We start from the raw sequence: 21870 nt of genomic DNA, 5'->3' as shown, positions 1-21870 counted from the left end.
CTGGTGTCATGGGAAACGTGGACGCGGTGCGGAAGAGGGGAGAGGTGAGGAACGGTGCGAAGGAGAGGGCTGATGCCGGGAGCGTGGGACAGGCAGGGCTGCTGTGGGGGCCTGGGGCGTGCGCAGGGAGCTGGGAGGGATGCAGAGGTGGCTGGTCTGGGGAGAGTTTGCAGGGCGTCCTGCCTCGCTGCCCAGCCTGGCTTGCGTCTAAGCAGGTGGGAGGGGTCGGTGCGAAAGGACGCGGCCGTGGGTTGAGGAAGGGATGGGAGCTGTGGGGCCGTGGTGGAGGAAGCAGAGAGCAGCCTTTGACTGGGCCGCTCTTGGCGCTCCGCTTGGTTGGAGTCTTGGGAGAGCCTTTCTAGCAAGTGCCGTGCAGGAGGCTTCTGGAGCTAGCGGCTGAGTGCCGACGAGTGTCTCGTCCCTCTTTGTAGCTCGGGAAGAGGAGACCGTCAGTGTCAGGAGGAGGGAGTGGGCTGCTGGACCTCCCGCTTGGTGTCAAGATCCCTGTGGTGCCTGGCTCCAAGCCTGTCTTCTGCAGGACAAAGCTGGGGGAAAAGGTAAAGGAAGTGGGAAGGGGTAGAAGAGCCAGCCCTCCTCCTTTTTTTGGAGGGAGTAGAGGGGAGGTCGTGGCTGCCTGGCGCGGACCTGCGTTTTAAGGGCTGGGCTTGAACTTTTCAGTCTGAAGGTTCCTTTGAGGTCTGCAGTTCTTGCCGGTGGCCTCGGATGCCTACTGTGCTGGTGGGGTTTGTGTTCTCTCCCCGATCCCAGCCCCGCCCATCCCAGCCCAGCCTGGTGCAGCCTAGCGCGGTCCAGCGTGGCCCTGCAGTCTGGCTGTGGGGTTCTGTGTGCCTTCCGAAGGCTGGAGAAGAGTGTGGGTCTTGCAAGTACCTTCCCCTTTTGACAAGCGCTGCTGTCTCCTGCCTCCTTCCTAGTCTGGGCAATGTCTCTTACAGCTTCAGCAGCCCTCTGGTTATTTCAATCTGGGAGATCCATGCTGCCGCCAGCTGAGCACGGAATACAACAGCCTGCATGACCCGCATCTGCGGGCCTACCACAATCGCAAGGACAACCTGCGGAGGCTGAAGAGAGAGGGTTCCATCACCAGTGATGGCAAAGTAGGTTTGGAGGTGGGGCTGCTAAAAGCAGCGCTCATCAAGCGGGGTTCCCAGAGCGCTTGCTGCAGCCGGCTGTTGCTGTCAGAGGGCCCAGGGCTGTGGGGCTGGTTTTGCTGGGAGCAGAAGTGGCGGCAGCATCCCTCGGGCAAGTCGCAGTCCTGCTCTTCTCCGTCCGCCCCGCGCTGCCCGAGTGTTGAGGAGGCAGCCGGCGTGAGGCGTGGCGCTGGGGCGAGGAGCACCGCTGAGCCCTGGCGGCGGGGGAGTCAGGGTCCCCGGCAGCGAGGAAGGGAGGGGAGGGGAGGGGAGGGTGTGGAGAGGAGCAGCTCCTGGGTTTGGTGTGTTTTGGGGAAGAGAGTCTACGTAGGTGGGTTGAGAGTTGTTGGGGGATATCTCCCCTCCTCTCTCCCTAGGTGGTTTGCACTCTGAAGGAGTTCAATGAGTACAGGCAGTACCTGACCACGCTGAAGCTGGAGGCAGAGAAAATGTTTGTGCGAGAGGAGGTAGGCAAAGCGGCGTGTTGGTGGACCCCTGTGAGCGGCACGGTGCCAAAGGCTGGGGCTTTACTTGCGGCCTCTGGCAAGTAAAGGGGAGGCGGTCAGTGCAGCAGAGGCGAGGGCTGTGCGGCTGGGCCAGGCGCTGTGGCAGGGAAAGGAGTACCGGGCTGCGAGCTGGGGTAGCGCAGGGTGCCGGGGTGCGGATGGGCAGGAAAGTCACGTGGAAGCCCGCGGAGTGCCGAGGGAAGCATTTCTCTTGGGCCCTCGTGGCGTGGCCGAAGCAGAGCGGTGTCCTGGGCCCGCGGGAGGCCTGAGCGCGCAGGGGCGTGAGCGCTCGTGCAGGCAACAGCAAGCCACAGCCTGGTGTCACCTTTCAGAAGAAGCTTCGTCAAGAGCTGGCGCAATTAGAGGATGGCTGGGAAGTGCCGGGAGGGACTGATGTTTCTCGCCTGCGAGAGTGGCTGCTGCGGGAGCAAAGAAAGAGTTTGCCAGGTGGCGAGAGGCAGAGGAGGCAGAGGTAAGCAAAGGGCAAGCGAGGGTTGCTCTTGAAGGGGGTGCGTGGTCCCTGAGAGAAGTCCTGGAGCGTCCTTGTTGCAGTAAACAAGCAAAGCCCGTCGGTGGAAGGGGGCGTTGGCGGCTGCGAACACGTTGGCGCAGTCTGCGTTTGGAGCCTTGGAGTGGCATGTGGAAGCTGCTGCGGGGTCTAGTGGAGCAAAGCAAGCCGGAGCAGGCTGATGGGAGTGTCTGAGCGGAAACTGGCTCCTTCTCAGCTGCCTTCTTTCTCTTGACAGGCACCTGACTGGGCTCAAGAAGCGGATTGAAAGACTGGAGGCTCTTGAAAAAGAGCAACGCCTCCTCCGGCAGGTCGAGTGCCAGCAGCAGCAGCAGCTGGGAGAGAGGAGACAGCCAGGCACGCGGAGCAGGTCTGAGAAGTCCGCTGTCAAAGGGAAGGCGGTGAGTAGGAGCCGGGTGGATGCAGGGGGCCGCCTCTGCTGTGCGGCAGCTCGCTGGTACCCGGGCCTCAGGAGAGGGTGCTGCCCCCCCCCCCAGGCGCTGGGGGCTTGCAAGCGGTGCCTGGTTGCTGAGGAGGTGGTGCGTGGCTGGTGTGCGCGTTTGCGGGTGGCTGTCAGAGAGCAAGAAGCGGTCGCTTTCCTTCCTGTGTCCCTCGGACTCGAGGCACTGTCCCTTTCTGCCTGTGCCTGGGCACTCTCAGTGGCCGCTTCTGCACGCAGACTGGCACATTTAACATGAACGTGTGAGGTGCACTCAATGGCCGCACGGTCCCTGGTGCTGGTTTTGCATCTGGTTGCAAAGCTCTGGTTGCAAAGTTGCAGCGTCGCTGAAGCTGACAGTGGTGGTGCTTGGGCTTTGTTGGGCTGGTTTTCTCTTCAAGGAGGTCTTGGATTAGCTTAGCGGAGAGCCTGCTGTTGCCCTGTTCTCCTTAGTGGGGGCCCCGCTAACTGTTGCCCAGGTCCATCCCCTGCAACAGCGTGTCGGGAAGCGTTTGCCGGTGGTGTGGGGTGGTATGGACGCCAGGGTGAAGGGTTAAGCTCCTTCTGCCGTGGCAGCCAGGCTGTCAAGCTGCAAAAGAGCAAATGACGGGAGAGGACAATTTGAGGCCGCTGCCTGGCTCTGTTCTTGACTCGCGCCTTCTTGCCCAGTTTGCCCGAGGCTGGCAGCCCACGGTGGACTTTGAGAGTGCCTCCGGTCCCAAGGATGTTTCCTTGGGCTGGCAGCCAAGAGCCAGGCGCCACAAGAAAAAGGATGGTTTCCTTTTCTGCTCGGAAAAGCAGCGTTCTTGGCGTTTGGCCTCGCAAAGGGGCCAAGGGGCCACCCTCGTGCAGGGCAGCAGTTTCCCAGGAGTGCGTGGGACCCGTGGCAGAAGAGCCTGGAGCCAAGAGCGTGGCGCAGTACCTTCCACGGCTTTGCCTCCGCTCTTCAACTGTGCGCAGCGTCTCCCGCGGCTGGAGCGAAGGAGCGCGTTGGAAGTAGCGTCCCGTGGGGGGGCCTGCTGTGCCCTGGGGCCTGTCCTCTGGCCACGATCAGCGGTAGCCAGGCAGGCAGTAGCTTGCAGTTCAGGGCCCCCGGCAGCTGGTTGAGCGTGCCGAGGTGCGGGCGGAAGGGGCTAGAGCACCCTTTGCTCTAAGGAAAATGTCACGTGCTTGATTCTGAGAAGTGCCCCCAGCACTTGTCTCCTGGCCGCGGGAGAGCCGCAAGCTGCGTGGGCCAGGTGGCCTAGAGAGAAGGCCTAGAGAGAAGTGTTTCAAGCTTGACTGGTAGGGACTCGTGTGGGCAGGCGTCTTGTGAGGAGGAAGAGGAAAGCAAAGGGAGGTGAAGGACCACGTTGACTCATCAAGTGCTCCTCATTGTAGTGTCCGAAGCGTGCCGGAGAAGAAGCGCCTAAGAGCATAGAGGCTGCGCTGCTGCGGGCTGCGCTGGCAGAAGACCAGGAGCTCAAAGAGGTGGCTGAGAGCATGGTCGAGGAAGTGCTGGAGCGGGTGAAGGCGCTGGCTCAGTGCGTCCACGTCTTGAGGAGGGCTCCCCGTGAGGTCAGCGGAAGGTTGTTTGGCAGTGCCAGAGAGGCAGAGCCTTTGGACGCTTGTCCCGCGGATGGCCGGGAGAAAATGAGAGTGGTGGCTGGAGAGATTGTGGCGACCGTGCTGGAGAGGTTTGGGGAGCTTTTGGCATCGTGGAGGTGTGCTGCAGCTGAGGCAGGGCCGTCAGGCAGGCGGGGGAGGCGGAAGTAGCAGCTTCCGAGAGAGCATCTTGGCGGTCCTGTCTTGAGCAAAGGACCAAAGAGGCCATTGCAAGTGTTAGGTCCACCTTGTCATCGTTTGTAGCTTCTCAGTTTGAAGAGGACTTTTGCTGTGAGTTTTCTGAGATCCTGAAGCTTCAGGGCGTGAGAGAAGGACAAGGATCACGCAGAGGCTGGGAAGAGCAGCTGCCAGAAGCAAGCAAGAGAGCAAAGTTGCCCGTGTTGCAACCGCTGCAAAACGGTGCTGCCGTCTCCCGAGTGAGTCGTGAGCTTGCCGAGGAGAGCATCCAAAAGGCCATCTGCAGAGTTCAGCAGCTGGATGCGGAATTGATGGGCTATGCCCGAAGCGTTGTGCTTGAAGTTGTGGCAACCGTGAGGAAGAAGTTAGAGGCAGAAAGGAAGGGCAAGGAAGACTCGGCGACGCTTCCAGCAAGGAAGGTCTTGCCACCTCTCCGTCTGCCTGCAACAGTCAGGCCTTCAGAGGCAGCAGGCGAATTGAAAGAGGAGAGGTCAGCTCCTCTCCTCCCACCTGTCCTGCGAGGCCCTGAGCGAGATGCTCGCCGGGCACCGGAAGACCTGCCAAAGTCCGTGGATGACGCCTGCGGAGCCCCAGCAAGGTCTTCAGTGCCCGCGTGTGAAAGTGTGCGTATCCTGAGGGCGGGGAGCACGGCAGGCAGCCTCCCCTGCACGGGCGCGCAGTTTCCGAGGCAGCCCGTGCCTCCAGCGGGTCCGAAGCCCCCTAGGCAGGCAGGAGCATGGCGCAGACCGGTGCGTTTAAAGCTGCTCCTGGAGGAGCCCGTGCAGCCCGAGTCATTGAAGAGGGCGGTAGCTGGGAGCCTTGTGGAGGGTGTCCTGAGGAGGCGTGCGGCTCCAGGGCCAGAGAGCGCGCGGGCAGCTCCCCCAGGCAGAGAATAAAGAGTTTTCTCCCAGGGGCTTGCTTGTGCCTGTCTTTATTCATGCCAGGCCATAGTGTGCCTGGGCGTTTTCCCTGCCATGTTTTCCCTCGCCTGCCTCCCTCCTACAGCCTCGGTCAGGCTAAGACGCAGTTTGACAGGGCATCTGCAGTAGGGAAGAGAAGAGCAGGCAGCGCTTTTGCCTTGTTGAGAAAGCTTTGTGGCCGGGCTAGCTGAGGGGCTAGTGAAGCTCTGTAAAGCTATACTCCTGCCTTCTGTGAGTGGGATCTGTAGGTGCTGTTGAAGGCTGGCGCCTTGTTCTGGGCATTTCTTCTCTCGTCCCATCAAGTGCTCCTGATGGGCCTTTGGGTTCCCACCCAGGGCCCGCTTTTGGTGTCCCATGAAGGGAGCGCCCTTCAGCTTTTCATCTTGCCTAGCCCCCTGCTCTTCTCCTCTTGTCTCCTCGAGGCGCCTCTGTTTGCCTTTCCGTGGGCCCTAGGGCCCAGCGTGGGCCTTTTGGGGCAAGCGAGGGGCCACCAAAGGGCCTTCCGGTGCCTCCCAAGGCCCTCCATTTCCGTGTGCCCTTTGGTGCGGCCTGGAGCTGCAGATGTGGTGCGGCCCAGAGCCCTGGGTGTGCCTTTGGGTGGGCAGGCCGAGCCCTTTGCATGCCTCTGGGTCGCCACCAGGGCCCTGCGTCTGCCTTTCTCTCTGCCCTTGTGTCCTGTTTTCCCCTCCAGACTGGCTGGAGTGGGCTCCCAGCCCGTCCTCTACAGGAGAAAGGTGGGGGATGTGCGGGGCACACATGGCGGTTGGGGGGGCGGGGCGGGGGGCCGCCTGTGGAGGTCGGCCTAGGAGGCGCCGCGGGCCAGAGGCCGGAGGGGGCTTCAGTTGGTTCTTGCTTATTTTCAGCATTCTTTGTTTCGGACGATTCCGGTAACATGTACCCTGAGCCTGAGGAAAGGGGAGGAGAGGGGTTTCCTGCGTCCTTTGTTTGTGCTTGTGAAGCCGCAAGTCAGGAATTAGCCGTTGAGAGCCAGGGGCCGAAACTCGAATTCAGGGCTGTTCCCCGAGTGGAGGCTGCTTTGGCCGTGACAGGGCCCAGCTGCAGCCCTGTCCTCCGAAGGCCAAGGCTGGGAAGAAGAGGTAGGAGGAGGAAGAAGGGGCAGCAGGTCAGCACGTGGTCGAGGGCCCCTGCTCAAAGCAGGGGGAGCGAGAGCGGGTGGCCCACGTGCGTGTCCCGACGGGCCTGCAGGGCTGTGCGGGCAGCAGCCGGTGTTAGCAAAATGGATTGTTTGCATTTTCTTTTCTTGCCGTTTGTGCGTGGGCAGCGGCAAGAAGGCAGCGGAAGCGCACGCTAGCTAAAACCCCTTGCATTGTCAGCGATAAAGGTGCCTTGGAGCTGGGAGCCCGAGAAGGACCCCGTGTTACACTCTTGATTCCTTCTAATGCAATTTGAAGACCTCCCAGGCATTCCTTTTTCCAATGTAGCGAGCCTGTTGGCTTTGGCCGTGACATGCCTTGTTAGCGTTCGCCTTTGAGTATTCGTTGACACGGCCCCCCCCGTGCAAGTGCACTTCATGCTTTGTGTTTTGCCCCGGTGCCCTTCCTTCATCGTGCGAATCCTCTGACGCCATAAGGTGGGCATTTCTTACCCGATCTTGCTCCTCTAGCCCCTTTAGGTTCGGGCGTTCATTTTTCCAGTCTGCCTCCTGTTTAGAGGCCGCACATTGCTTTGGCCCCACCAGGGTTAGGTTTTGTGAACCTCTTCCCGGCGTCATTCTGCCTCGACCCCCTCTTACTCCACTTCCACCCCTACCTTTCCTTCTACTATTCTGGCCGTTTCTTGCTGCTGCCAGCAAAGATGCTTGCAACTTCCTTCTGTTCTCTGTTGCTCCTTCCTTTCTCTCTCATCCCAGTTAGCGACATAGCCCTGTCCCCATCGACTTTCTGTAACCTTCTCCTTCTCTCCTGCGCCTACTGCCCAAGAAAGACGGTGTTGAACACCCTCCCATTTGCTTCATCATCCGCATTCCAATCCATCCGTTTTCTAGCAGTTTCACACAGCCTCTCCTAGAAAGTAGAGGGGTCCTCATTTTCACTCTGTACCCCCTGATAGAACTTGGCAAGATTTGTAGATCTAGGTACCCCCTGCTTTACCCCACACAAAAGGAACTGCTGATACTGTTTAATCATCAGTCACCCTGCTGCCGTCTTTGGATGCCAGGCAGGTTCTTGTGCAGGCAGAAGACGATCCGGACCCTCCCTGGTGTTTAACCTCATGCTGTCCTCCGGAGCTTTGCCTAACACCATTCCCTTCTCCTCGGGGAGAAGTAAAGTATTAAGCAACACGTGCATATCTTTCCAATCCGCGTTATGATTTTCAGGTGTCGCCTGGACAGGCTTGGATCGCATCAGAAGTCTCATTCCCTATTTGTTCAGAAAGTGCCAAAATATTGGCTGTTGCTTTTGCAAGTTCACTAACTGCTAAGCAAGGAAGAAAGCACCTGGTAAAGGAATGGAAGCCAGCTGGCCGATGAATGAACGGATTGTGGCTTCTTCGATGCCTGTTCCTAGGTGCTCCTATCCGTAGCCCTGCGTTCATTTCATTGACTCTGGTAATGTTAGGGAGAAGCGCACCTAGGGTACAAGTCCCAGAGCAGCTGGGCAGCCCGACTTTCCGTGCCTTGTTTGCACATAGCCAAATTTCCACCAATTCCTTTCCGAAGGCAGAAGCGGTTAGTAGTTTTGCTAATTGGCAAATTGCTGTTTGTGCAGGAGATGAAGAGGCGGGTGAGCGAGAGCGGGTGGCCCCCGTGCGTGTCCCGAGGGGCCTGCAGGGTGGCCGGGCAGCAGCTGGGCGGCGGCCTAGCGAGGCGCTGATGCAACAATGCAGTGGCCCAGCAAGGCGATGATGATGCAAGAATGCGCGCTGGCTCTATATAGCCGCTCGCTGGGAGAGCGGCTGTGGTGGCCACAGCTGGGTGCCTCTGGAGCAAGAGGAGCCAGCGCAGGGTCGGAGCTCTCGGAGAGCTCTTGGAAGGAGCCATGGAGCAGCGTCTCACTGGTGTCATGGGAAACGTGGACGCGGTGCGGAAGAGGGGAGAGGTGAGGAACGGTGCGAAGGAGAGGGCTGATGCCGGGAGCGTGGGACAGGCAGGGCTGCTGTGGGGGCCTGGGGCGTGCGCAGGGAGCTGGGAGGGATGCAGAGGTGGCTGGTCTGGGGAGAGTTTGCAGGGCGTCCTGCCTCGCTGCCCAGCCTGGCTTGCGTCTAAGCAGGTGGGAGGGGTCGGTGCGAAAGGACGCGGCCGTGGGTTGAGGAAGGGATGGGAGCTGTGGGGCCGTGGTGGAGGAAGCAGAGAGCAGCCTTTGACTGGGCCGCTCTTGGCGCTCCGCTTGGTTGGAGTCTTGGGAGAGCCTTTCTAGCAAGTGCCGTGCAGGAGGCTTCTGGAGCTAGCGGCTGAGTGCCGACGAGTGTCTCGTCCCTCTTTGTAGCTCGGGAAGAGGAGACCGTCAGTGTCAGGAGGAGGGAGTGGGCTGCTGGACCTCCCGCTTGGTGTCAAGATCCCTGTGGTGCCTGGCTCCAAGCCTGTCTTCTGCAGGACAAAGCTGGGGGAAAAGGTAAAGGAAGTGGGAAGGGGTAGAAGAGCCAGCCCTCCTCCTTTTTTTGGAGGGAGTAGAGGGGAGGTCGTGGCTGCCTGGCGCGGACCTGCGTTTTAAGGGCTGGGCTTGAACTTTTCAGTCTGAAGGTTCCTTTGAGGTCTGCAGTTCTTGCCGGTGGCCTCGGATGCCTACTGTGCTGGTGGGGTTTGTGTTCTCTCCCCGATCCCAGCCCCGCCCATCCCAGCCCAGCCTGGTGCAGCCTAGCGCGGTCCAGCGTGGCCCTGCAGTCTGGCTGTGGGGTTCTGTGTGCCTTCCGAAGGCTGGAGAAGAGTGTGGGTCTTGCAAGTACCTTCCCCTTTTGACAAGCGCTGCTGTCTCCTGCCTCCTTCCTAGTCTGGGCAATGTCTCTTACAGCTTCAGCAGCCCTCTGGTTATTTCAATCTGGGAGATCCATGCTGCCGCCAGCTGAGCACGGAATACAACAGCCTGCATGACCCGCATCTGCGGGCCTACCACAATCGCAAGGACAACCTGCGGAGGCTGAAGAGAGAGGGTTCCATCACCAGTGATGGCAAAGTAGGTTTGGAGGTGGGGCTGCTAAAAGCAGCGCTCATCAAGCGGGGTTCCCAGAGCGCTTGCTGCAGCCGGCTGTTGCTGTCAGAGGGCCCAGGGCTGTGGGGCTGGTTTTGCTGGGAGCAGAAGTGGCGGCAGCATCCCTCGGGCAAGTCGCAGTCCTGCTCTTCTCCGTCCGCCCCGCGCTGCCCGAGTGTTGAGGAGGCAGCCGGCGTGAGGCGTGGCGCTGGGGCGAGGAGCACCGCTGAGCCCTGGCGGCGGGGGGAGTCAGGGTCCCCGGCAGCGAGGAAGGGAGGGGAGGGGAGGGGAGGGTGTGGAGAGGAGCAGCTCCTGGGTTTGGTGTGTTTTGGGGAAGAGAGTCTACGTAGGTGGGTTGAGAGTTGTTGGGGGATATCTCCCCTCCTCTCTCCCTAGGTGGTTTGCACTCTGAAGGAGTTCAATGAGTACAGGCAGTACCTGACCACGCTGAAGCTGGAGGCAGAGAAAATGTTTGTGCGAGAGGAGGTAGGCAAAGCGGCGTGTTGGTGGACCCCTGTGAGCGGCACGGTGCCAAAGGCTGGGGCTTTACTTGCGGCCTCTGGCAAGTAAAGGGGAGGCGGTCAGTGCAGCAGAGGCGAGGGCTGTGCGGCTGGGCCAGGCGCTGTGGCAGGGAAAGGAGTACCGGGCTGCGAGCTGGGGTAGCGCAGGGTGCCGGGGTGCGGATGGGCAGGAAAGTCACGTGGAAGCCCGCGGAGTGCCGAGGGAAGCATTTCTCTTGGGCCCTCGTGGCGTGGCCGAAGCAGAGCGGTGTCCTGGGCCCGCGGGAGGCCTGAGCGCGCAGGGGCGTGAGCGCTCGTGCAGGCAACAGCAAGCCACAGCCTGGTGTCACCTTTCAGAAGAAGCTTCGTCAAGAGCTGGCGCAATTAGAGGATGGCTGGGAAGTGCCGGGAGGGACTGATGTTTCTCGCCTGCGAGAGTGGCTGCTGCGGGAGCAAAGAAAGAGTTTGCCAGGTGGCGAGAGGCAGAGGAGGCAGAGGTAAGCAAAGGGCAAGCGAGGGTTGCTCTTGAAGGGGGTGCGTGGTCCCTGAGAGAAGTCCTGGAGCGTCCTTGTTGCAGTAAACAAGCAAAGCCCGTCGGTGGAAGGGGGCGTTGGCGGCTGCGAACACGTTGGCGCAGTCTGCGTTTGGAGCCTTGGAGTGGCATGTGGAAGCTGCTGCGGGGTCTAGTGGAGCAAAGCAAGCCGGAGCAGGCTGATGGGAGTGTCTGAGCGGAAACTGGCTCCTTCTCAGCTGCCTTCTTTCTCTTGACAGGCACCTGACTGGGCTCAAGAAGCGGATTGAAAGACTGGAGGCTCTTGAAAAAGAGCAACGCCTCCTCCGGCAGGTCGAGTGCCAGCAGCAGCAGCAGCTGGGAGAGAGGAGACAGCCAGGCACGCGGAGCAGGTCTGAGAAGTCCGCTGTCAAAGGGAAGGCGGTGAGTAGGAGCCGGGTGGATGCAGGGGGCCGCCTCTGCTGTGCGGCAGCTCGCTGGTACCCGGGCCTCAGGAGAGGGTGCTACCCCCCCCCCCCCCAGGCGCTGGGGGCTTGCAAGCGGTGCCTGGTTGCTGAGGAGGTGGTGCGTGGCTGGTGTGCGCGTTTGCGGGTGGCTGTCAGAGAGCAAGAAGCGGTCGCTTTCCTTCCTGTGTCCCTCGGACTCGAGGCACTGTCCCTTTCTGCCTGTGCCTGGGCACTCTCAGTGGCCGCTTCTGCACGCAGACTGGCACATTTAACATGAACGTGTGAGGTGCACTCAATGGCCGCACGGTCCCTGGTGCTGGTTTTGCATCTGGTTGCAAAGCTCTGGTTGCAAAGTTGCAGCGTCGCTGAAGCTGACAGTGGTGGTGCTTGGGCTTTGTTGGGCTGGTTTTCTCTTCAAGGAGGTCTTGGATTAGCTTAGCGGAGAGCCTGCTGTTGCCCTGTTCTCCTTAGTGGGGGCCCCGCTAACTGTTGCCCAGGTCCATCCCCTGCAACAGCGTGTCGGGAAGCGTTTGCCGGTGGTGTGGGGTGGTATGGACGCCAGGGTGAAGGGTTAAGCTCCTTCTGCCGTGGCAGCCAGGCTGTCAAGCTGCAAAAGAGCAAATGACGGGAGAGGACAATTTGAGGCCGCTGCCTGGCTCTGTTCTTGACTCGCGCCTTCTTGCCCAGTTTGCCCGAGGCTGGCAGCCCACGGTGGACTTTGAGAGTGCCTCCGGTCCCAAGGATGTTTCCTTGGGCTGGCAGCCAAGAGCCAGGCGCCACAAGAAAAAGGATGGTTTCCTTTTCTGCTCGGAAAAGCAGCGTTCTTGGCGTTTGGCCTCGCAAAGGGGCCAAGGGGCCACCCTCGTGCAGGGCAGCAGTTTCCCAGGAGTGCGTGGGACCCGTGGCAGAAGAGCCTGGAGCCAAGAGCGTGGCGCAGTACCTTCCACGGCTTTGCCTCCGCTCTTCAACTGTGCGCAGCGTCTCCCGCGGCTGGAGCGAAGGAGCGCGTTGGAAGTAGCGTCCCGTGGGGGGCCTGCTGTGCCCTGGGGCCTGTCCTCTGGCCACGATCAGCGGTAGCCAGGCAGGCAGTAGCTTGCAGTTCAGGGCCCCCGGCAGCTGGTTGAGCGTGCCGAGGTGCGGGCGGAAGGGGCTAGAGCACCCTTTGCTCTAAGGAAAATGTCACGTGCTTGATTCTGAGAAGTGCCCCCAGCACTTGTCTCCTGGCCGCGGGAGAGCCGCAAGCTGCGTGGGCCAGGTGGCCTAGAGAGAAGGCCTAGAGAGAAGTGTTTCAAGCTTGACTGGTAGGGACTCGTGTGGGCAGGCGTCTTGTGAGGAGGAAGAGGAAAGCAAAGGGAGGTGAAGGACCACGTTGACTCATCAAGTGCTCCTCATTGTAGTGTCCGAAGCGTGCCGGAGAAGAAGCGCCTAAGAGCATAGAGGCTGCGCTGCTGCGGGCTGCGCTGGCAGAAGACCAGGAGCTCAAAGAGGTGGCTGAGAGCATGGTCGAGGAAGTGCTGGAGCGGGTGAAGGCGCTGGCTCAGTGCGTCCACGTCTTGAGGAGGGCTCCCCGTGAGGTCAGCGGAAGGTTGTTTGGCAGTGCCAGAGAGGCAGAGCCTTTGGACGCTTGTCCCGCGGATGGCCGGGAGAAAATGAGAGTGGTGGCTGGAGAGATTGTGGCGACCGTGCTGGAGAGGTTTGGGGAGCTTTTGGCATCGTGGAGGTGTGCTGCAGCTGAGGCAGGGCCGTCAGGCAGGCGGGGGAGGCGGAAGTAGCAGCTTCCGAGAGAGCATCTTGGCGGTCCTGTCTTGAGCAAAGGACCAAAGAGGCCATTGCAAGTGTTAGGTCCACCTTGTCATCGTTTGTAGCTTCTCAGTTTGAAGAGGACTTTTGCTGTGAGTTTTCTGAGATCCTGAAGCTTCAGGGCGTGAGAGAAGGACAAGGATCACGCAGAGGCTGGGAAGAGCAGCTGCCAGAAGCAAGCAAGAGAGCAAAGTTGCCCGTGTTGCAACCGCTGCAAAACGGTGCTGCCGTCTCCCGAGTGAGTCGTGAGCTTGCCGAGGAGAGCATCCAAAAGGCCATCTGCAGAGTTCAGCAGCTGGATGCGGAATTGATGGGCTATGCCCGAAGCGTTGTGCTTGAAGTTGTGGCAACCGTGAGGAAGAAGTTAGAGGCAGAAAGGAAGGGCAAGGAAGACTCGGCGACGCTTCCAGCAAGGAAGGTCTTGCCACCTCTCCGTCTGCCTGCAACAGTCAGGCCTTCAGAGGCAGCAGGCGAATTGAAAGAGGAGAGGTCAGCTCCTCTCCTCCCACCTGTCCTGCGAGGCCCTGAGCGAGATGCTCGCCGGGCACCGGAAGACCTGCCAAAGTCCGTGGATGACACCTGCGGAGCCCCAGCAAGGTCTTCAGTGCCCGCGTGTGAAAGTGTGCGTATCCTGAGGGCGGGGAGCACGGCAGGCAGCCTCCCCTGCACGGGCGCGCAGTTTCCGAGGCAGCCCGTGCCTCCAGCGGGTCCGAAGCCCCCTAGGCAGGCAGGAGCATGGCGCAGACCGGTGCGTTTAAAGCTGCTCCTGGAGGAGCCCGTGCAGCCCGAGTCATTGAAGAGGGCGGTAGCTGGGAGCCTTGTGGAGGGTGTCCTGAGGAGGCGTGCGGCTCCAGGGCCAGAGAGCGCGCGGGCAGCTCCCCCAGGCAGAGAATAAAGAGTTTTCTCCCAGGGGCTTGCTTGTGCCTGTCTTTATTCATGCCAGGCCATAGTGTGCCTGGGCGTTTTCCCTGCCATGTTTTCCCTCGCCTGCCTCCCTCCTACAGCCTCGGTCAGGCTAAGACGCAGTTTGACAGGGCATCTGCAGTAGGGAAGAGAAGAGCAGGCAGCGCTTTTGCCTTGTTGAGAAAGCTTTGTGGCCGGGCTAGCTGAGGGGCTGGTGAAGCTCTGTAAAGCTATACTCCTGCCTTCTGTGAGTGGGATCTGTAGGTGCTGTTGAAGGCTGGCGCCTTGTTCTGGGCATTTCTTCTCTCGTCCCATCAAGTGCTCCTGATGGGCCTTTGGGTTCCCACCCAGGGCCCGCTTTTGGTGTCCCATGAAGGGAGCGCCCTTCAGCTTTTCATCTTGCCTAGCCCCCTGCTCTTCTCCTCTTGTCTCCTCGAGGCGCCTCTGTTTGCCTTTCCGTGGGCCCTAGGGCCCAGCGTGGGCCTTTTGGGGCAAGCGAGGGGCCACCAAAGGGCCTTCCGGTGCCTCCCAAGGCCCTCCATTTCCGTGTGCCCTTTGGTGCGGCCTGGAGCTGCAGATGTGGTGCGGCCCAGAGCCCTGGGTGTGCCTTTGGGTGGGCAGGCCGAGCCCTTTGCATGCCTCTGGGTCGCCACCAGGGCCCTGCGTCTGCCTTTCTCTCTGCCCTTGTGTCCTGTTTTCCCCTCCAGACTGGCTGGAGTGGGCTCCCAGCCCGTCCTCTACAGGAGAAAGGTGGGGGATGTGCGGGGCACACATGGCGGTTGGGGGGGCGGGGCGGGGGGCCGCCTGTGGAGGTCGGCCTAGGAGGCGCCGCGGGCCAGAGGCCGGAGGGGGCTTCAGTTGGTTCTTGCTTATTTTCAGCATTCTTTGTTTCGGACGATTCCGGTAACATGTACCCTGAGCCTGAGGAAAGGGGAGGAGAGGGGTTTCCTGCGTCCTTTGTTTGTGCTTGTGAAGCCGCAAGTCAGGAATTAGCCGTTGAGAGCCAGGGGCCGAAACTCGAATTCAGGGCTGTTCCACGAGTGGAGGCTGCTTTGGCCGTGACAGGGCCCAGCTGCAGCCCTGCCCTCCGAAGGCCAAGGCTGGGAAGAAGAGGTAGGAGGAGGAAGAAGGGGCAGCAGGTCAGCACGTGGTCGAGGGCCCCTGCTCAAAGCAGGGGGAGCGAGAGCGGGTGGCCCACGTGCGTGTCCCGACGGGCCTGCAGGGCTGTGCGGGCAGCAGCCGGTGTTAGCAAAATGGATTGTTTGCATTTTCTTTTCTTGCCGTTTGTGCATGGGCAGCGGCAAGAAGGCAGCAGAAGCGCACGCTAGCTAAAACCCCTTGCATTGTCAGCGATAAAGGTGCCTTGGAGCTGGGAGCCCGAGAAGGACCCCGTGTTACACTCTTGATTCCTTCTAATGCAATTTGAAGACCTCCCAGGCATTCCTTTTTCCAATGTAGCGAGCCTGTTGGCTTTGGCCGTGACATGCCCTGTTAGCATTCGCCTTTGAGTATTTGTTGACACGGCCCCCCCACCCCATGCCAGTGCACTTCATGCTTATTTAGTAGCTGAGTTGGCACTGTTTGGTTGGTGCTCTGCTGCTTTCAGCCAATTTGGTTTGGCTTCTTCTAACAGCAGAGCCTCTTGCAGAGGCGAGGTCGCTGTTGGTCAGACTCTGGTTCGTGTGTCTTGGAAGGTCTCCGTGTTGACACTGTAGCTTTTTCTTCAGTAACATGCCCTCCTTTTGTTTAGCGCATACCTGCGCGCTTTAAACGGGCGCAGAGTAGTATTTGTATGCAGGAATTTGAGCAAGACGGGTTGGGCATAGGTGAGCAAAAGGGCAGACTCTGCTCTCCACAAGGAGTGAAACTGCTCGTACTGCGCGGATAAATGGTTTCCATATTGGGGGAATAGAAGGAAATGGAGTTGACAAGCGGTTCCACCATTCTCTTCCTTTTGGGTCCCATCTTATGCTTTGTGCTAAAGCTTTCCAGTTTTGCCATTGGGCTTCTGGTGGTTTCTTGTTATCTGTGCGGCTGAACCAACAAAGTGCTTGCAAATCTGCACAGCCGTGGGTGGCCCTAAGTACCAAGCAATCTATAGCTGCTCTGTTTTGTAGGATGGTTTGAATTTGGTTGAATGTTGTTCCTCTTGGAGGAAGGCAATGCAAGTGGAGGTGGCCTTCAGAGTTTTTGCTGGTGTACAGGCCACCTTTGTCCGTTGGAGGTTGGCAGGGAGTGCTAGTGCAGGGCCTGCCACTAATGGCAGGCTTCATGCTGCTGCTTCCGCCTTGCTCCAAGGATGTACCTTGGAGTGAGAATCCGGTGGCAGAGCCGGAGACAGGCTCCTTCTGCTTGTATTTTGCTTGGCGGAGGTATTTCTTTTTAGTAGGGAGCCTGTGAGTCTTCCAAGCGTGCCGGGGCCTGCGGCTGCGTTTTTGGGTATGTAATTACATCGGGGTAGGGGTAGGGGTAGGGCTAGGGGTCAGGGTTAGGGTTGGGGCTGGGGTTAGAGCCTTTTTCCAGGGCTCTTTGTCGTTAGACCCAGAAGCCCTGCACGCAGACTTGTTCTCGCTGCTGGTGGGAGAGAGAGTGGCGTCTCCACCTGGGGACCGCTCTGCCACATGTTGTTTGGGTGTCGTCTGTCTGGCGGGGGAGACGTGTATTTTGTGTAGGCCCAGGATCGTGCCCGTCCGCAGGTTCAAGCCGCTTGTTCCAGGGCTCAGGGCAAGGGGAGCCGTGGGAGCAACTTGACTTAAATCAAGGTAACAAGAGCATCCCCAGCCTTCCGTTCCCCCTTCACAACCAAGCTGCTTCCATCAGTGAAGGGCTCCCAGTCAGCATTCTGTAAAGGAGTATCCTTCAAGTCTGAACGCCTAGAGTACACCTGTTCTCGGGGATAACCAGCGATGCGCTTTCTGTGGCAGCACGGCTGCAAGAGCGTGTGGCACAGAAACAGTTGTTTTCTGTGCCCAAGTCAATTCTCGTGCCTCTTGTATTAGCAACACAGCAGGTGCCGCCGCTCTCGGGCATCCTGGCCGTGCAGAGCTTACTTTACAGCACTCCTAAGAGCGACTCTTAGTTCGTCAAATCCTTGCCGGCATTCTGGAGTCCGGTCCAATAGCTGTCCTGGTCCCTTAACAGCTTCCTCCAAAGGTTTAGCCATGAATACGCCATGCAGCCCTTCCTAGAACTGCGCTGAGTTCTCTTTTTGGATGGGGGTGGGGTGGTGGTGTGCGATTTGGCAGATGGCCTTTTTTCTCTCAGCTCCCAGTTTCCTTTCTCCTTGGGATATTTCAAATGCAGGCTAAATTGCATTTTTCTGCATAAGCCGTGCTTTCTTTCGTGACACTCTGTAGCCTGCCAACCCCAGCGAGTTCACTAGATTAATTCAATAAATGAATCACCCCCTGCTTTACATTCTTGAGCCGTGTCTGCCCCCAACAAGATATCATCTATATGTTGTACGAAGGCAGTGGTAGGCTTCTTAGCTTGCCATTGCTCTAGTTCTTTTGCCAAGCCATTACCAAAGGTGGTAGGACTCTTCTTGAATCCCTGAGGAAGCCCTGTCCAGCAGACCTGCATTTTGCGTCCCATTGCAGGGCTCTCCCCTTCAAAATCGAACAGCTTCTGACTTTGTTCACCCAATGGAATACAAAAGAAAGCCTCTTTTCAGTCCAGCACTGCCAAATAAACATTTGAATCAACTAGGGTTGTCAGCAGAGCGTAAGGATTAGGCACCACCGGGTGTACCTCAATCACTATTTGATGAGTAGCTCTTAGTTCCTGTACTAACCGACATTCCCAGGAGCGTGGCTTTTTATCGGGCCAAATCGGGGTGTTATATTCAGACCGACACTCTGGCAACCGTCCGTATTTTAGAAACTTATTCATTATAGGCTCCAGTCCAGCCCGAGCTTCCCATTTCATGGGCTATTGTTTTTGTCTTAGCGGCTTTGCTCCCGGTTTCACTTCCACTTTTAGCGGTTCTGCCGCTTTGGCGCTTCCAGGTTTTTCGGTTGCCCATTCAAAGGGAACCGCTGCATTCATGATTTCAGAGGGGGCTTCAGTTGGTTCTTGCTTATTTTCAGCATTCTTTGTTTCGGACAATTGCGGTAACATGTACACTTGTGCCTGCCAGGCATTATTTTGCGGCCTGTGTACTCCAACTTTATTGTGAGCACGAGTTACCTGTGCTCCCAATTTCTTTACTGAAGCCCTTCCCCTCAGAGGTAGGGGACATTCTGGCACAGAGAGAAATTCATGTGCAAGTGCTTTGTTTCCAATTTCCCCCTTAGTCGGCTGAAAGAAAGGCCTAGTCCCTCGTTTTCCCCTGGCACCAATTCCTGACATAGCGAATTGACTCACAGGTCCTCTGCGACTGTTTAAGACCGAATATGTTGCTGCTGTGTCATCTAGAAATGTAAAGTGTCTCATTCCCCAGCTTAACTGAAAGCAGGGGATCAGCTGGGGAGACCTTTGTGTTTTGCCCCGGTGCCCTTCCTTCATCGTGCGAATCCTCTGACGCCATAAGGTGGGCATTTCTTACCCGATCTTGCTCCTCTAGCCCCTTTAGGTTCGGGCGTTCATTTTTCCAGTCTGCCTCCTGTTTAGAGGCCGCACATTGCTTTGGCCCCACCAGGGTTAGGTTTTGTGAACCTCTTCCCGGCGTCATTCTGCCTCGACCCCCTCTTACTCCACTTCCACCCCTACCTTTCCTTCTACTATTCTGGCCGTTTCTTGCTGCTGCCAGCAAAGATGCTTGCAACTTCCTTCTGTTCTCTGTTGCTCTTTCCTTTCTCTCTCATCCCAGTTAGCGACATAGCCCTGTCCCCATCGACTTTCTGTAACCTTCTCCTTCTCTCCTGCGCCTACTGCCCAAGAAAGACGGTGTTGAACACCCTCCCATTTGCTTCATCATCCGCATTCCAATCCATCCGTTTTCTAGCAGTTTCACACAGCCTCTCCTAGAAAGTAGAGGGGTCCTCATTTTCACTCTGTACCCCCTGATAGAACTTGGCAAGATTTGTAGATCTAGGTACCCCCTGCTTTACCCCACACAAAAGGAACTGCTGATACTGTTTAATCATCAGTCACCCTGCTGCCGTCTTTGGATGCCAGGCAGGTTCTTGTGCAGGCAGAAGACGATCCGGACCCTCCCTGGTGTTTAACCTCATGCTGTCCTCCGGAGCTTTGCCTAACACCATTCCCTTCTCCTCGGGGAGAAGTAAAGTATTAAGCAACACCTGCATATCTTTCCAATCCGCGTTATGATTTTCAGGTGTCGCCTGGACAGGCTTGGATCGCATCAGAAGTCTCATTCCCTATTTGTTCAGAAAGTGCCAAAATATTGGCTGTTGCTTTTGCAAGTTCACTAACTGCTAAGCAAGGAAGAAAGCACCTGGTAAAGGAATGGAAGCCAGCTGGCCGATGAATGAACGGATTGTGGCTTCTTCGATGCCTGTTCCTAGGTGCTCCTATCCGTAGCCCTGCGTTCATTTCATTGACTCTGGTAATGTTAGGGAGAAGCGCACCTAGGGTACAAGTCCCAGAGCAGCTGGGCAGCCCGACTTTCCGTGCCTTGTTTGCACATAGCCAAATTTCCACCAATTCCTTTCCGAAGGCAGAAGCGGTTAGTAGTTTTGCTAATTGGCAAATTGCTGTTTGTGCAGGAGATGAAGAGGCGGGTGAGCGAGAGCGGGTGGCCCCCGTGCGTGTCCCGAGGGGCCTGCAGGGTGGCCGGGCAGCAGCTGGGCGGCGGCCTAGCGAGGCGCTGATGCAACAATGCAGTGGCCCAGCAAGGCGATGATGATGCAAGAATGCGCGCTGGCTCTATATAGCCGCTCGCTGGGAGAGCGGCTGTGGTGGCCACAGCTGGGTGCCTCTGGAGCAAGAGGAGCCAGCGCAGGGTCGGAGCTCTCGGAGAGCTCTTGGAAGGAGCCATGGAGCAGCGTCTCACTGGTGTCATGGGAAACGTGGACGCGGTGCAGAAGAGGGGAGAGGTGAGGAACGGTGCGAAGGAGAGGGCTGATGCCGGGAGCGTGGGACAGGCAGGGCTGCTGTGGGGGCCTGGGGCGTGCGCAGGGAGCTGGGAGGGACGCAGAGGTGGCTGGTCTGGGGAGAGTTTGCAGGGCGTCCTGCCTCGCTGCCCAGCCTGGCTTGCGTCTAAGCAGGTGGGAGGGGTCGGTGCGAAAGGACGCGGCCGTGGGTTGAGGAAGGGATGGGAGCTGTGGGGCCGTGGTGGAGGAAGCAGAGAGCAGCCTTTGACTGGGCCGCTCTTGGCGCTCCGCTTGGTTGGAGTCTTGGGAGAGCCTTTCTAGCAAGTGCCGTGCAGGAGGCTTCTGGAGCTAGCGGCTGAGTGCCGACGAGTGTCTCGTCCCTCTTTGTAGCTCGGGAAGAGGAGACCGTCAGTGTCAGGAGGAGGGAGTGGGCTGCTGGACCTCCCGCTTGGTGTCAAGATCCCTGTGGTGCCTGGCTCCAAGCCTGTCTTCTGCAGGACAAAGCTGGGGGAAAAGGTAAAGGAAGTGGGAAGGGGTAGAAGAGCCAGCCCTCCTCCTTTTTTTGGAGGGAGTAGAGGGGAGGTCGTGGCTGCCTGGCGCGGACCTGCGTTTTAAGGGCTGGGCTTGAACTTTTCAGTCTGAAGGTTCCTTTGAGGTCTGCAGTTCTTGCCGGTGGCCTCGGATGCCTACTGTGCTGGTGGGGTTTGTGTTCTCTCCCCGATCCCAGCCCCGCCCATCCCAGCCCAGCCTGGTGCAGCCTAGCGCGGTCCAGCGTGGCCCTGCAGTCTGGCTGTGGGGTTCTGTGTGCCTTCCGAAGGCTGGAGAAGAGTGTGGGTCTTGCAAGTACCTTCCCCTTTTGACAAGCACTGCTGTCTCCTGCCTCCTTCCTAGTCTGGGCAATGTCTCTTACAGCTTCAGCAGCCCTCTGGTTATTTCAATCTGGGAGATCCATGCTGCCGCCAGCTGAGCACGGAATACAACAGCCTGCATGACCCGCATCTGCGGGCCTACCACAATCGCAAGGACAACCTGCGGAGGCTGAAGAGAGAGGGTTCCATCACCAGTGATGGCAAAGTAGGTTTGGAGGTGGGGCTGCTAAAAGCAGCGCTCATCAAGCGGGGTTCCCAGAGCGCTTGCTGCAGCCGGCTGTTGCTGTCAGAGGGCCCAGGGCTGTGGGGCTGGTTTTGCTGGGAGCAGAAGTGGCGGCAGCATCCCTCGGGCAAGTCGCAGTCCTGCTCTTCTCCGTCCGCCCCGCGCTGCCCGAGTGTTGAGGAGGCAGCCGGCGTGAGGCGTGGCGCTGGGGCGAGGAGCACCGCTGAGCCCTGGCGGCGGGGGGAGTCAGGGTCCCCGGCAGCGAGGAAGGGAGGGGAGGGGAGGGTGTGGAGAGGAGCAGCTCCTGGGTTTGGTGTGTTTTGGGGAAGAGAGTCTACGTAGGTGGGTTGAGAGTTGTTGGGGGATATCTCCCCTCCTCTCTCCCTAGGTGGTTTGCACTCTGAAGGAGTTCAATGAGTACAGGCAGTACCTGACCACGCTGAAGCTGGAGGCAGAGAAAATGTTTGTGCGAGAGGAGGTAGGCAAAGCGGCGTGTTGGTGGACCCCTGTGAGCGGCACGGTGCCAAAGGCTGGGGCTTTACTTGCGGCCTCTGGCAAGTAAAGGGGAGGCGGTCAGTGCAGCAGAGGCGAGGGCTGTGCGGCTGGGCCAGGCGCTGTGGCAGGGAAAGGAGTACCGGGCTGCGAGCTGGGGTAGCGCAGGGTGCCGGGGTGCGGATGGGCAGGAAAGTCACGTGGAAGCCCGCGGAGTGCCGAGGGAAGCATTTCTCTTGGGCCCTCGTGGCGTGGCCGAAGCAGAGCGGTGTCCTGGGCCCGCGGGAGGCCTGAGCGCGCAGGGGCGTGAGCGCTCGTGCAGGCAACAGCAAGCCACAGCCTGGTGTCACCTTTCAGAAGAAGCTTCGTCAAGAGCTGGCGCAATTAGAGGATGGCTGGGAAGTGCCGGGAGGGACTGATGTTTCTCGCCTGCGAGAGTGGCTGCTGCGGGAGCAAAGAAAGAGTTTGCCAGGTGGCGAGAGGCAGAGGAGGCAGAGGTAAGCAAAGGGCAAGCGAGGGTTGCTCTTGAAGGGGGTGCGTGGTCCCTGAGAGAAGTCCTGGAGCGTCCTTGTTGCAGTAAACAAGCAAAGCCCGTCGGTGGAAGGGGGCGTTGGCGGCTGCGAACACGTTGGCGCAGTCTGCGTTTGGAGCCTTGGAGTGGCATGTGGAAGCTGCTGCGGGG

At 59.0% G+C, this 21870-nt stretch overlaps 1 protein-coding gene across 1 annotated transcript in view; it reads left to right on the top strand.

Annotated features, from left to right (window-relative positions):
• Positions 1-1107: 1107 nt before the first annotated feature.
• The window catches only part of LOC148050412 (uncharacterized), a gene marked incomplete at its 3' end in the record, with an annotated part of 65608 nt that continues 44845 nt past the window's right edge, over positions 1108-21870 (top strand). Inside the window, 14 exon segments of the mRNA XM_087742821.1 lie at positions 1108-1115; positions 1239-1260; positions 1526-1615; positions 1987-2126; positions 2401-2563; positions 8750-8875; positions 9272-9433; positions 9845-9934; positions 10306-10445; positions 10720-10882; positions 19995-20120; positions 20517-20678; positions 21085-21174; positions 21546-21685. Of these exon segments, the coding sequence (XP_087598947.1) occupies positions 1108-1115; positions 1239-1260; positions 1526-1615; positions 1987-2126; positions 2401-2563; positions 8750-8875; positions 9272-9433; positions 9845-9934; positions 10306-10445; positions 10720-10882; positions 19995-20120; positions 20517-20678; positions 21085-21174; positions 21546-21685 (1622 nt within the window).

The sequence above is a fragment of the Nipponia nippon genome, unplaced genomic scaffold (genome assembly GCF_047370975.1).
Source record: "Nipponia nippon isolate SJK-2023a ecotype South Korea unplaced genomic scaffold, ASM4737097v1 scaffold_83, whole genome shotgun sequence".
In the NCBI taxonomy this organism is placed as follows: Eukaryota; Metazoa; Chordata; class Aves; order Pelecaniformes; family Threskiornithidae; genus Nipponia; species Nipponia nippon.
Note: the sequence above shows the minus strand (reverse complement) of the source record. Positions and strands in the feature narration are given on the sequence as shown.